The sequence below is a fragment of the Balearica regulorum genome, chromosome 19 (genome assembly GCF_011004875.1).
Source record: "Balearica regulorum gibbericeps isolate bBalReg1 chromosome 19, bBalReg1.pri, whole genome shotgun sequence".
NCBI lineage: Eukaryota > Metazoa > Chordata > Aves > Gruiformes > Gruidae > Balearica > Balearica regulorum.
In genome coordinates this window covers 12,952,749-12,965,199 of record NC_046202.1, presented here as the reverse complement: position 1 = coordinate 12,965,199, position 12,451 = coordinate 12,952,749, and the positions used below count along the sequence as shown (strand labels likewise).

At 54.0% G+C, this 12,451-nt stretch overlaps 1 protein-coding gene across 2 annotated transcripts in view; it reads right to left on the bottom strand.

The window, feature by feature from the left end:
• Window positions 1-12,451, bottom strand: part of STX1A (syntaxin 1A) — a 94,296-nt gene that overhangs the window by 9,179 nt on the left and 72,666 nt on the right. For both annotated transcript variants that reach the window (XR_012838433.1, XM_075771791.1), the window contains exon 6: window positions 7,789-7,897. Coding sequence is in view for 1 of the 2 variants with exons in the window: in XM_075771791.1 (XP_075627906.1) it covers window positions 7,789-7,897 (109 nt within the window). In the remaining variant the exon portion in view is untranslated. The remainder of the gene's footprint in view (window positions 1-7,788; window positions 7,898-12,451) is intronic.

Sequence of the window (12,451 nt, the reverse complement as noted above, 5' to 3'; positions counted from 1 at the left end):
CAGCAGCTTCCCCAGCACCTGCAACGGGTCGTCCGCAGCAACCGGGACAGATGGGAGATGGCAGGAGAGAGCAGGAGCTGCAGTCGAGCTCAAGGGCCTTCTAAAAGCAACATGGAACTGCGACCGACAGGTGGCACAAAAGAAGGAGACATTTGCTGGGGTGTCTGAAAAGCAGTTACAGTTGGAAGAGAAATAGAAAATAAAAAAAAGAACCAGAGAAAAAAGTGGCCAGAAGGGAAAAATGGAAATTCCTTTAAACAAAATGTTTCTTTTATTGGTTTTCTTGAAATGAAATACTTTCTCTGTAAGGTAACTGCCCACGGCCAGGAAGAAATTCCTTTAGTATTTATGTGACTAATATCTCATAATCTAAAAAGCTAATGGGATTTTTACTTTAGTAACAGCTAGGAACGGCTCAGTGATGCTGTGAGCATGGCCCAGCTGTCTCTTGCAGCTGGGATCCAGGGCACAGACGCTGCAGGAGGTGGCGTTGTTCCTAGCACACCCAGCGCTGTCTGGCATCAACGTGGGACAGGCAGCCCAGGACGCACGGGAAGACAGCACAATGGGATGAGCTCGGTCCTGCTGCGTCTGGGCACCGAGCTTTCAAGGTAACGGGACGGCTCCTGGGCCACCAGTCCAGGTCACAACAAGCTGTGATGGTGTGTGGGAACTGGAGCATCCAGACCTCCCTGAGACCACACACGCAACAGGGAGAGTGAAGGAATGCAGCGAATGGTGGCCCAGATGGTGCGGGGAGAGCACCAGGGCAGTGCGGCCAAGTCGGCACTCTCCCAGCCCCAGTTTCTACCACTGTAAGTGTTGGGGGACAAGCCAGTTGCCTTTGACAGACATGAGGAGCCTCAAATGGAGCCTGCTCCAGTCCCGTGGTACCGGGGGCTGAAGGAAGGGACTCAGCTCAGTGGCTCAGCAAGGAGCCCAGCCCACAGCTTCTCCTCTGCAAATGGAGTACATCTTCGAATCCAGCCGTGTACTGCAATGAGACCAAATAATGAACAGAGCAGACCTTAAGAACATCTTTAAAAAGTACAATAAAGCTTATAAAAAGGAAGAAAAGGGACTGTCCTGGTTTCAGCTGAGATATAGAGTGAATTTCCTTCATAGCAGCTAGTATGGGGCTGTTTTGGATTTGTGCTGAAAACAGTGTTGATAATATAGAGATGTTTTTGTTATGCAGAGATGATGTTGTTGCCGCTGAGCAGCACTTACACAGAGCCAAGGCCTTTTCTGCTTCTCACACCGCCCTGCCAGCGAGGAGGCTGGGGGTGCCCAAGGAGTTGGGAGGGGACACAGCTGGGACAGCTGACCCCAGTGACCAAAGGGACGTTCCATAGCATACGTCGTGCTCAGCACGAAAGGGGCTGGGGGAACAGGAAGGACAGGGGGGCAGCAACATTGGGAGTGATGGTGTTTGTCTTCCCAAGAAACTGTTACGTGTGATGGAGCCCCATTTTCCTGGGGATGGCTGAACACCTGCCCACCATGGGAAGTGGGGAATGAATTCCTTGCTTTGCTGTGCTTGCACATGTGACTTTTGCTTTACCTATTAAACTGTCTTTATCTCTACCCACAAGTTTTCTCACTTTCTCTCTTCCAATTCTCTTCCCCCATCCCATCAGGGGGGAGTGGTTGTGCGGGGCTTAGCTGCCGGCCGGGGCTAAACCACGACAGGGACTTGCCCAGCACAGCAGAGAGACGATCCACATATGGGACATTAGCACCAAGAACCAGGGAGGGAGAGGAGCAACAACCTGTTCCTCCATGCTTGTTCTGCAGCCCTGAAGAGAAGCAGCCGGAGCCAGACGGCAAGGACCCTGACCCCACAGCAGAAGCCATCCCTTTGCAGAGCTGGAGTGGGGGTGCTTTGGAGGGGGGCGCTGAGCCAAGAGCCAGTGTGGCCCTAGCACATGCAGGGCCCTCACCAAGCCAGCACCCATCCCACAGCACATGAGCAGGATGCTGAGGATGGTGTCCAGCAGCAGGGCCAGACAACACAAGCTGTGAAATCAGATCTCAGGTAACTCCAAAGAATCCCATTAGGAGCAACAGGAGATGGGGCTGGAGACAGGACTGGAGACAGAGCTACAACGTAGGGCCAGGATCCTTCCAGGAGACATGGCCAGAAAAGGACTGGGGACACTGGCACAGGTTGTCCAGAGAAGCTTTGGGTGCCCCATCCCTGGAAATGTTCAAGGTCAGGCTGGACGGGGCTTTGAGCAACCTGGTGTGGGGGAAGACATCCCTGCCCACGGCAGGGGGGTTTGCAGGTCCCTTCCAAGCCAAAACACCCTGTGAGTCCATGATCCTATGACATGACTACAACAACGATCCAAAGTTGCAAGAGACAGGGCCGGAGGCAAGCTATCTTGAACACAGACCTGAGCCTACCCTGGGAACAGGACCAGTCAGGGCCAAAGACAGGCACCTCTGTAACACGGCTCAGAGATGGGCTGGGTGGCCCAGGCCTGATTTTACACAGCTCCTGGACACACAGCAGAGGTAGAAGTCCTGTGTGAGGCTGGTCTGGACAGCTAAGGCCTGTTAGTGCCCCCAAAGCCCTGAGAAGCTGCTGCTTTGCAGCAAGAGAAGAACCTGTCTGCAGCTGGTGTGAGCTCACAGCTGCAGGTGCAGGCTGAGCTCTGCCATGTGTGCGCTCATGGGTCTAAGGAGCTGCGTAATGCCAACGTCCCCTTGGGCTGATCACCCTCCCCACCTCCAGAAAGGGTCCACAGCCCATTTCCAGCCACTGTAACATATTTTAGGGTGTTACATATTGTAGGGTGACGAAGGTTCACTTCCACCCAGGGCAACCCATGACACCTCCTTGCCAGCCTTTCCTGCCTGTTGGCTCCTTGCTCTTGGCTGAAACTGCCCTGGTTCCAGGAAGGGACAACAAGGGCTCAAACACCACAAATGTACAAACCCTCCTGTTGACTATGCTCAACTCTGAGCAGCCACTGGCACAGTGACAAGCAGGAGTATGCCAGGCACAGTGCATCAAAGGCTACTTGCTCCGTCCGATTCAAGCCCTAGAGGCAGCCCCAAGGGCAAGCAGTGGGATCAGCTCCAGGAGATGTCACATCTCTCGCAGGCAGAGGTGGGATGGGATGCAGTACACATGTTCTCATCCCAGCTCTCACCACCTCCTCACTGCCCCAGTCCCCTGTTGCAGAGCATAGGGAGCGAAAAAAAAAGCTGCAGCGAGGCAAAGGATGAGAATAAAGACATCACGTGGATTAACAACTGGCCAGTCAGTGCAGGCTTGGCCAAAGGCCACAGCTTTACTGCTGAGCCAAAGCATGAGGCCCAGAGGCTCCATCTCACCCACACTGGCCAGCACAACACTCGCCAAAGCCATACAGCCAAGCTGCAAGACCCCAGAGGACTTCCCAGGGAGTCCACTGCCTTCTGGTTAAGCTTCCTGATTTGGAAAGGCTGTCATTAGCTCCTCAACAGCAATAAAATCAGATGAAAGTGTACTAGATACTTGGTTGATCTGCTGCCACATCACCACAGAGCTACTGCACAGCCACAAATGGGAATGAAAGGACTGAGTCAATGCAAGGTGCCCACAAAGGGGGAAGAGCCTGGGGGAAAACCCCTGCCCTGAAAAACACTGGAAAATCATGAGAACTGGACCTCTGCCTCCCCAGAGAGCTCCAGAGTACATCTGTCTCTTACTTGGCACCTCTAGAAATTAAAGTTTCCTGGGGAGAGGAAGCTCTGCCAATGAGCAAAGCAGCACAGAGCATTGCTGGGAGCTGCACCACAGAAGGAGAAGCAAACAGCCCTGAGCTGGCAAGGAGAGAATGGCGAGAGACGATGCACAGGTCATGGTGCAGCAAGGCCATGAGAAGCTCTGAGACAGCCAGAGACATGAAGCCACCGAGGAGACTTTCCACCTCAAGGCCACTGCACAGTCCTTGGCCCTGTGACGCCCAGCTGGATGGAGTGACTGTCCCCATGGACCAGCTCCCGGGGGATGGGGCAGGAGCAGCTCCATCAGGGTGTGCAGGACCCTGGGGAAGCTCCCAGGGAAGCCTCCAGTGCCACAGCTCACACCCATCACCCAGCTGACGCTGAATGCCAGTTTGCCCAATTCTGCATGCCAGACGCTCTACAGATAGGGAAGACTTCAGGCACCTCGGGGCTGCAGAAGTCACACATGCCACAGCTGAATTAACTGTAGTGGCTGAGCTGTGCTCCTTTGGCTCGCAGCTTCCCTCCTCCCAGTGCGGGGCTGCACGAGCACCCACAGATTCACAGCTAGGCCTCAGGTTGGAAACACTGAGGAAACACTGAGCCCAAGGCTGGGCTCCTCTGTCTGGATCTGGCTTTCGAGCTCTCATTAGGCACGGATCCATCCAACTCATGGAGAGATGGGTAACGCTGCCCCATCCACCCAGGTGTGTAGAGGTAGCCAGTAGGAGTGACCTGACCCACTTGGCTGTCCCCCGCTCAGACAGGTCTAGCTAGCACTGCCTGGGGTGGTGTTGGGATGAGCAGACTTCTGCTATAAAAGCCTGCCTGGCATGTCACAAAATGCCACCCACCTCCCCGTCCCTCAGGCCCCCTTCTGCTCAGTGCAGCGGGGGGCTGCAGGGGCCAACTTCCAGCGCTGTGCAGGCATTTTCACCCAACAAGACATTTTTAGCTCAGATAAATCCCATGGTCATTCCTGAGATGAAAGTGTCACGGGAACCCTAAATAAGCCCATCTCAGCATTAGGGGCTCTCGGACCACCCAGGGCTGCCCTAAGGAGCCGCCAGGGCTGGAGCAGCCCCCAGACTCTCCTGGCCCAAAGGCAGCTTGGGATGCATCCACAGCTTGCATTTCTGCACATCAGTTAACCTGGTCTTGCACAGTGGGGCGGGGGCTGATTAATTCTCACAGTGCCTTCAGAGATGGCAAATGCTTTATTTTTGGCTCCTTGGTCTCACGCATAACAAAACCGTTCATAAAAACAAGCAGCATCTGTGCAGCACCTTCATGGCTTCAAAGATGCACACCCACAACAGAAAGCTCCTCCAAGATTCAAATCCAATTTATCTGGGAGCAAAACCTAATTAGATTTAAGATGTCATTTCTCATAACGGACAAAATGGAGAGGAAAAAACTGAAGGCTCGACACCTCCCACCGCAGGCAGCACGGAGGCTCGTGCCTGGGGAGCACAGCTCCCAGCAGCAGACAAAGGGACGCCGCTGGAGGGGGGCACAGCCCAGCTGGAGGACAGCCACCGAGCATCTGTCCTGCTGTCACCAACCCCAGGATACGGTGCATCCTATGATGCCTCCCTGGCATCTGCAGTCTTGGTGTGTTTGGGAGCAGAGCGAGTGAGCAAGAGGGGGGTGAGGGCACCGACTGAGGCTGGGGCGGAAGCAGTGGCAGAGGACAGGACACCCGCTTCGTCGCGTCAGACAGGCTCCCGGGCTCAGCATGTGCTTGACGGGCAGGGGTGACAGCAAGGGTCACTGAGGCACAACCTCTGGCACACACAGACACAGCGGTGCCTACACCAGGAGAAGTGGCAGATCCTGGGAGGACTGTGGGGAGCCCAGAGGGGTGGCTGTGGCCCAGGGATGTGACTCTACATCACCATTTCTTCTGCAACTGTCCCACTTCCAGAGCAAGAAGCAGATGCTGTTAGGACGCAGAAGCTCACCGGGTGCTGGGGAGTCTCCCCAGAACAGCTGAGAAGTCCTTGCTCTCATACTTTCAAAACCTGAGTCATTTACTGGCTTCGCTGTCAGAGCTCCTGGCGCTTTCTATCTTTGGATTCATCAGCTGAAAACAAGCGCTGAGGATTTCATAGAACTTTGTGCAGTCGGCACATCCCAGTTGAGCTCTGTTCAAAAGAGCCTGTTCAAGAGCCCCCAGAGCAGCAGGGACTGAAGGGGCTGGCTGGGACACCCCAGGATGAGCAGAGCTCTCTGCCCAGGAAGCAATCCTGATAAAACTTCAATAAGCTTGCTGCTTTTGACAAGTCTTTTGGTCACAAGAGATTTTCCACCATCCTGGCAGAGGAACACAGCTTTTGCAAAGGACTGCACACGGGATTGTGCACCTTCCCAGCACAGACCCCATCCTTCATCTGCATCTGTGCCATATCTCCACCCCGAAAGGAAAGCAGGTCCCTCACGATCATTAACTAGGACACTGCCTCTGCACCCAGCCGCTGCGCCATGGTGAGGCCTGAGCAGCCTTTTCCTTGAGCCCTGTCAGGCACTGACAGCCCAGCAGGATGGACAGAGTGACGACAAGTATAAATTCATATATCTGCGTAATTAAGCAGAGCAGTAGAGTCCTTCCAAAATCTGGGAGCAGAAAAACAAGAGGAAGGTTTCTTTCAGGTCTGCAAACAACCAAAGACCTGGCTAAGTCCTTTCAAATCTTCTCCTCTCTTAGAAGGGGGGCATGGGGATACATTAAATTCCTATTCACACTACAAGCCACCCCTGTGGCTGGGTATCACCTACAGAATGACACTAGCTGATGAATGAGTCAGTCAGCTGGAGCAGTGACACACTCATCATCCTGCTTTACCTTAAACATCAAGCTCTTGTTGAACCTCATGTCAGTCAGCCTTTCCATTCAGCCAGTGTGAAACATTTCCATTGTTGTTATACATGATAAAGACTAATCATCTTAGCAGAGGAAAGGCTTGCACAGCCGAGCCTCCTTCTAGCCCTCCGCAGAAACTGCCATAGCCCACTGGCTCCCAGATTCCCAGGCATCTGCAGCTCATGAAGGACAATCCCACAGGTGACCTTCAAGCACAACATTCTGCCTCAAAAATCTCCTACCTTATTATTCACACCAAGTTGTGAAATGGAGGAAAAACACCCATTTGTTTGTGAGGGGAAAAAACCCCAACTGGACTAGGCTTCAGATTTTCATTTTGAGCACAAAACCACGACGCCTCTCTGACAAATGAGATTATTTGCAAAAATATCTTTTAATTTCTGCATACCCTGACTTCTCCCTTGCTTGCTTATTCCCCTAATTACAGTAGTGGAATGATTCTTCTTTGCTGGGAGATGACCATGTTTCTCTAAAACTAACCAGGTATCACTGACTGCCCGGAAGAACCACCAGAAGAGCAGGTTTTGTGGACGGGCAGGACCAGGCTCCCCCTGAGCCATGGGCTCCAGATAACGCAGGGGGATCTTAGTGCCACGGCGACGACAGCCTCAGAGGTGTCACCTGGGACCCACCATCAGCCAGAAGATACCACCACAGCTTCGAAGAGCCATCATGGTCCTGGGTCTAGGGAGATGCCTGGGGCAGGCACTGAGCGTTGTGCGGTGAGGGAAACCGCTGGGAGCAGCGAGTGCCCCCATCTCAAGAGCTCACTTCTCTGGTCTTATACTTAGTTCAGTTCACCCCGATGAAATCAAAGGCAACACATGGGAGTCAGGAATTCCCGCTAGCTTCTTTGAAGTCAAAATTAGCTGCAAATTTCTCTCCCTGTGCTCTCTGCACTCTCTATGCAGCATTTAAGAAAAACTGAGGGGAGTTTTTGTGCTTTGCCGGATCTTTGCGGTTTGACACTGAAACACGAGGTACCACCACGTGTCTATCCCCCAGCAAGAGCCATGTCCCGGTTGCTCCCAGAGGTGTGTGCACAGCCCCCATGCACCCCCAGGTTTTCACGGGGGTGCTCTGCACAGCTGTGGGAGCAGCTCTGAGCCAGCAAGACCCTGTGCAGGATGTGGCCCCCCCCAGCACTCACAGCCCGGCTGTGTTCCCCCTCCTGGTTTACTCACTGATCTCCAGCTGCCTCTGAATCCTGCCCTTGCAGCGCTCCCGGTAGTCAGTCTGAGTGGCGTTGTACTCGGACATCACCTCCACAAACTTGCGCGACAGCGTCGAGTGCTGTGGAGGGGAGAGGAAGAGAGAGCAGGGGTGAGGGTCCTGCGGGAGGGAGAGACCTTCTACCCCCGAGCTGGAGGAAGGCTCAGCCCTGAGCACCCCATGCACTTCTAACAGCTCAAAAAAGCATTTCTAGCCCAAAAACTGCTCCGACGAGTGTGACGAAGCACAAGGGGGGCAGGTGGCAGCAGGTGACATGGCCCCAGGGGGGTGGACCAGACACATCCCTCGCCCAAGCCCACCCCAAGCACGGCCTTCAGCCCCCAGAGGACACCCTGGGGTGGCAACAGACCCGTGGGTCATGGCTGGCAGCGCTCTCCTCACACCATATCACAGCTTGTGTCCAAGCAGCCCGGAGCTGAGGCCACAACAGTGCCCTGGGTCAAGCCCTGCCTGCCCCGCCACGCTGCTGGGATGTGTCGGACCCGGCATGGGGGCAGGATGGACCCACGGTGGTCACTCTGTGGTGCTGGAGCTGGGCAGGGAGGCCCAGGGGGAACTCTGCACCCCAAGCCATCGAACCTCCTACCCGGCTGGGGCACAGCTGGTGGGGGGAGCCCAGGGGATGGGGCACACAGGCTGGGCCAGGGCACAGGGGATGTCTGGGGTGATTGTCCCTGCTCCAGAAGCACAGTCCCACACTTCCTGGGCTCCCTGAGCACCAGCCCCATGGCGATGCAGGGGGTGACCGCGTGCCCCAGGCTGAGCGGCCGCCTGCAGAGCTGCCAGCCCAGGGCAGACGGTGTGGCAGAGCTGTCAGCCCCCGGCACATGGAGCACCCTCATCTTACCAGGCTGCATTCCATTCTCCAGGAACGTGACAGAAAACCTTTGAGTTACACCTCATCAGGGTCCTGCTGAACACGCTGACGTCCCCAGTGCTGGCGGCTGCCCCCAGGGGGAAGCTCACCCCTGTGTGAGCACCCACCCTGGGGCATGACTTGCTGTCTGATCTACCTGCCAGGCTTAGCACAGCAAACAGCCCTGAAGATGTTCCAGGAAGGTCAGGACAGAGCATCACGTGCATCCTTCATTGAAACACTTCTGTCTCTAGAATGAACCATTTCCCCAATGTGCCAGAAATTGAGTTTCATAGTATCATGGACTCACAGAACGGTTTGGGCTGGAAGGGACCTCCAAAGATCATCCAGTCCAACCCCTGAGAGGCCATGGGCAGGGACATCTTCCCCCAGCCCAGGCTGTCCAAAGCCCCATCCAACCTGGCCTTGACCACTGCCAGGGAGCCAGGGGCAGCCACAGCTTCTCTGGGCAACCTGTGCCAGGGCCTCACCCCCCTCGTGGTACAACATTTCTTCCCGATGTCCAACCTAACCCCAGCCTCGTTCGGTTTAAAACCGTTGCCTTGTGCTGGGGCCCCCCGAGCTGGGCGCAGTGCTCCAGGGGGGTCTCAGGAGAGCGGAGCAGAGGGGGAGCATCCCCTCCCTCGACCTGCTGGCCACGCTGCTGGTGATGCAGCCCAGGAGACGCTTGGCTTTCTGGGCTGCAAGTGCACCTTGCCGGCTGATGTCCCATTTGTCACCCACCTGTATCCCCCAGTCCTTCTCTGCAGGGCTGAAAGCCTCCCTTTCCAGAGAAAGCAAATACGGTGCACAAGTCTCAAGTGAAGCCAAACCCAACACCATGTCAAGAAAGAAACGCTTGTGCCCTTCTTCAACCATACAGCAGAAGCAACGGCACGTGACTGATGGGACCGGCCACGTCTCACACACCCATCCTGGGCACTTGGCATCACTCTCACACACAACAGGTACTCGCAAGCTGGGACCAGCCAACAGTACCGCTGTAGGTGAAAGAAGTGCTCCCCCAACTGCTGGTGCAGCCCAGCCCAGGGAACAGGGAGCAACAGGCGATATGGAGAAATGGTGGAAGGTAAAAGGAGAGGAGGCAATGGAAAAGGGATAGGAAAAGAGGATATTCAGAAAGGATCAGAAAGAAGACACAGAAAGACTGACACAATGAAGAAACTCCTGATGAGTGATCCCCCTGGGACTTTCAGGGCTACCAGCATGGCCCGAGCTTGCCCTTAGAGAGTTACAGCTCACAGAGAGCCGAAGCAAAGGGCTGCATCCAGCCCTGCTGAGCCGGAGCAGCTCTCAAAGCCCCTGCAGGGGCCGGCTGGTGCAACGCAGCGTCTCTGCAGGGTCAGATGTGCCTGGTGCACACCAGCGCTCAGATGCTCCTACTGTGTGTTGGTACACCCGGAGCAGTCCCAGCCAACACATCCCTACCTCCAGGAGACGGCACTAGAGACATCTTGAAGATATACTTGTGTTTGCTTTGCAGCTATTCTAAGCAAGCAGCAGCTTGGTATTTATGGCAGAGCCTCAGACTCAGCTCATCTTATTCCTCCTCCGCTGGCAAACCTCACACAAAAGGCCCCCGGCAGCTCCAGCTTCAGAAGGCGGCCTCTGCTCGAGGGGTGCCCAGCCCAAAGCAAGGTCAAAACAACTCCTAAGCATCACGGCTTGAAATCCAGCAAAGATACGATGTGCCATCCAAGCGACTCTTCTGCCTTTTCAAAATTGTTTTCCTAAAATCCTGTTCATTTTCATTCAGCTGAGAAGCATCAACATATGTTGATCTGCAGCCAAATATAGCCTGGGTGTTGAATGACACCCCTTTCTGCTAATCACTATACCACACTATACCTCTTTTACTTAAGAAGTTATTTAACTTAGTGTTTATTGTGTCAGATTGTTATTTTATGTTCCCACAGGCATCCCACATGTCTACAAAATGCATTTGATTTTTGAAGGAACAGGGAGTTTCATGCAAAAAGCGCTGGAAAAAGTATTTTAAATGGCTTTCAGTCATCACATAAAACTACCTGAATATTTAGAGTAAATAAGAAGCATATCAAAATGTACCTTGCATTTGAAAGAAGCTCATTAAACAGAAAATATTAACTAAAGTTAGGAAATGGGGTTGTTTCACTTTTCACTCCCCAAATGTGAGGAAAGAAGCCCAGTTTGACGAACCACCGAGCTGGATTTCCAAAGAGCTCATACAGCTCTGGGTACCCACAGGGGGCTTTGAGACCCCCCCCCCCCCCAATCATACACTGAAACCTGGGACCATGGCCTTTAATGTTTTTAATTAAGAGAAAGACATTTCTGAAGCGCTCATCCCTTGGGGGAGTCTGGTGGGGGGGGGTGCCAGCCTATCTGCTGAGCCTGTCTGGGTTGCAGGGGAGCAGACATCCCACCCCTGGGTTTGTTTCCCTGTTTGAACTAGTCCAAGCGAGGTGAATGTTTCCACCGCACTGGCTAGATAAACCAAACCCAAAAGCAGCTAGAGCAAAAGCTATTCTGAATAACAAGGATCGAAAGTACTGACATTTGGAAGAATGTAAATAGCAGCTTTTGCTCTGCGACAAACTTAAAATTTGATACTTAGAGAAGCATGGAAAATACTGTCGAGATGTCTGGGAACCCGCATCACCGGCAACACTTCTGGGCTGGAGATGCGCTTGGGAGCTGTGAGCCCAAAGACCCCCATATCTGTCCGCTGCTGGTGAGCTGACCGAGGCAGGGTGCTGCTGTGAAATGGGGATGAACAGAGCGGTTTTCACGTAAGGAATTCAGAACATGAGAACACCTTTTCCTTGGTGCAGCAGCAGCCCAGCAGGCAGGCTGCCCCTGGGACCGGTTTGCTGCGGGCTTGTGGAGTTTGGGACAGCCACTGAGGGACAGACTCATGCCCCTGCGGAAGAGGCCAGCACCACCGGGTACAGTAGGACCGTGGCCAGAAGAGCAGCCCTGCCCGATGGGCTGGGACACGTGCTCCAACACAGCCCGTTCCTGTGAAAGCTCCAGGTCTGATGAGGCTTTTCTGTCTGGAGATGACAACAGCAAAGCCAGAATAAAAGTCCATAATCTTAATGCTCAGTTACTCCTAATTTACAACATGTTAACAACAGGGGAATTGACTCCTCATTTCTCCTTTCACTCAGTGATTTGCTCACAGCAAAGTCCATACAAATTGGTGAAGTCCTTGTTGCAGAAATACCTACACAAGGACCACGCTTAAAGTACCGGCCATATCTAAATCACTTCTCCAGTTCAACTCATCCCAAATCCCACGCAGAAATGTGGGAAGGGAGGTGGGAGCAGAGAGCTGTGTTCCCCGGGCTCTGGGAGAACACAGACACATTGCCCAAGCTCCCAGGGAGGAGCTGGGAGAGCCAGAGCTCAACTGGAGCGGTGTGCGGGACAGCAGGATGGGCTGCCCTAAGTACAAAAGAGCTTAAGGATGGCCAAGGAAGCTGTGGTCCCACTGCTCAGTGGGGCAGGAGCTCTAGTGACCAGGCACACGGCAAAAGCTAAGGTTTCCATTTCTTCTTTCGTCTTGGTGATCACTGGTAAAGTCTGTCCTTGGCCTCCCAGTGCCCTCTAGGCAGAGGCCAGTGGCATGATACACTACCCGTGGAGAGGGGTGTAGGCTTTGGGTGTACTTAAATCAACTGGAAATACACAGGTCCATGGGATCAGGTGGGATGCATCTGAGCATGCTGATGGAGCTGGCCAATGTCACCGCA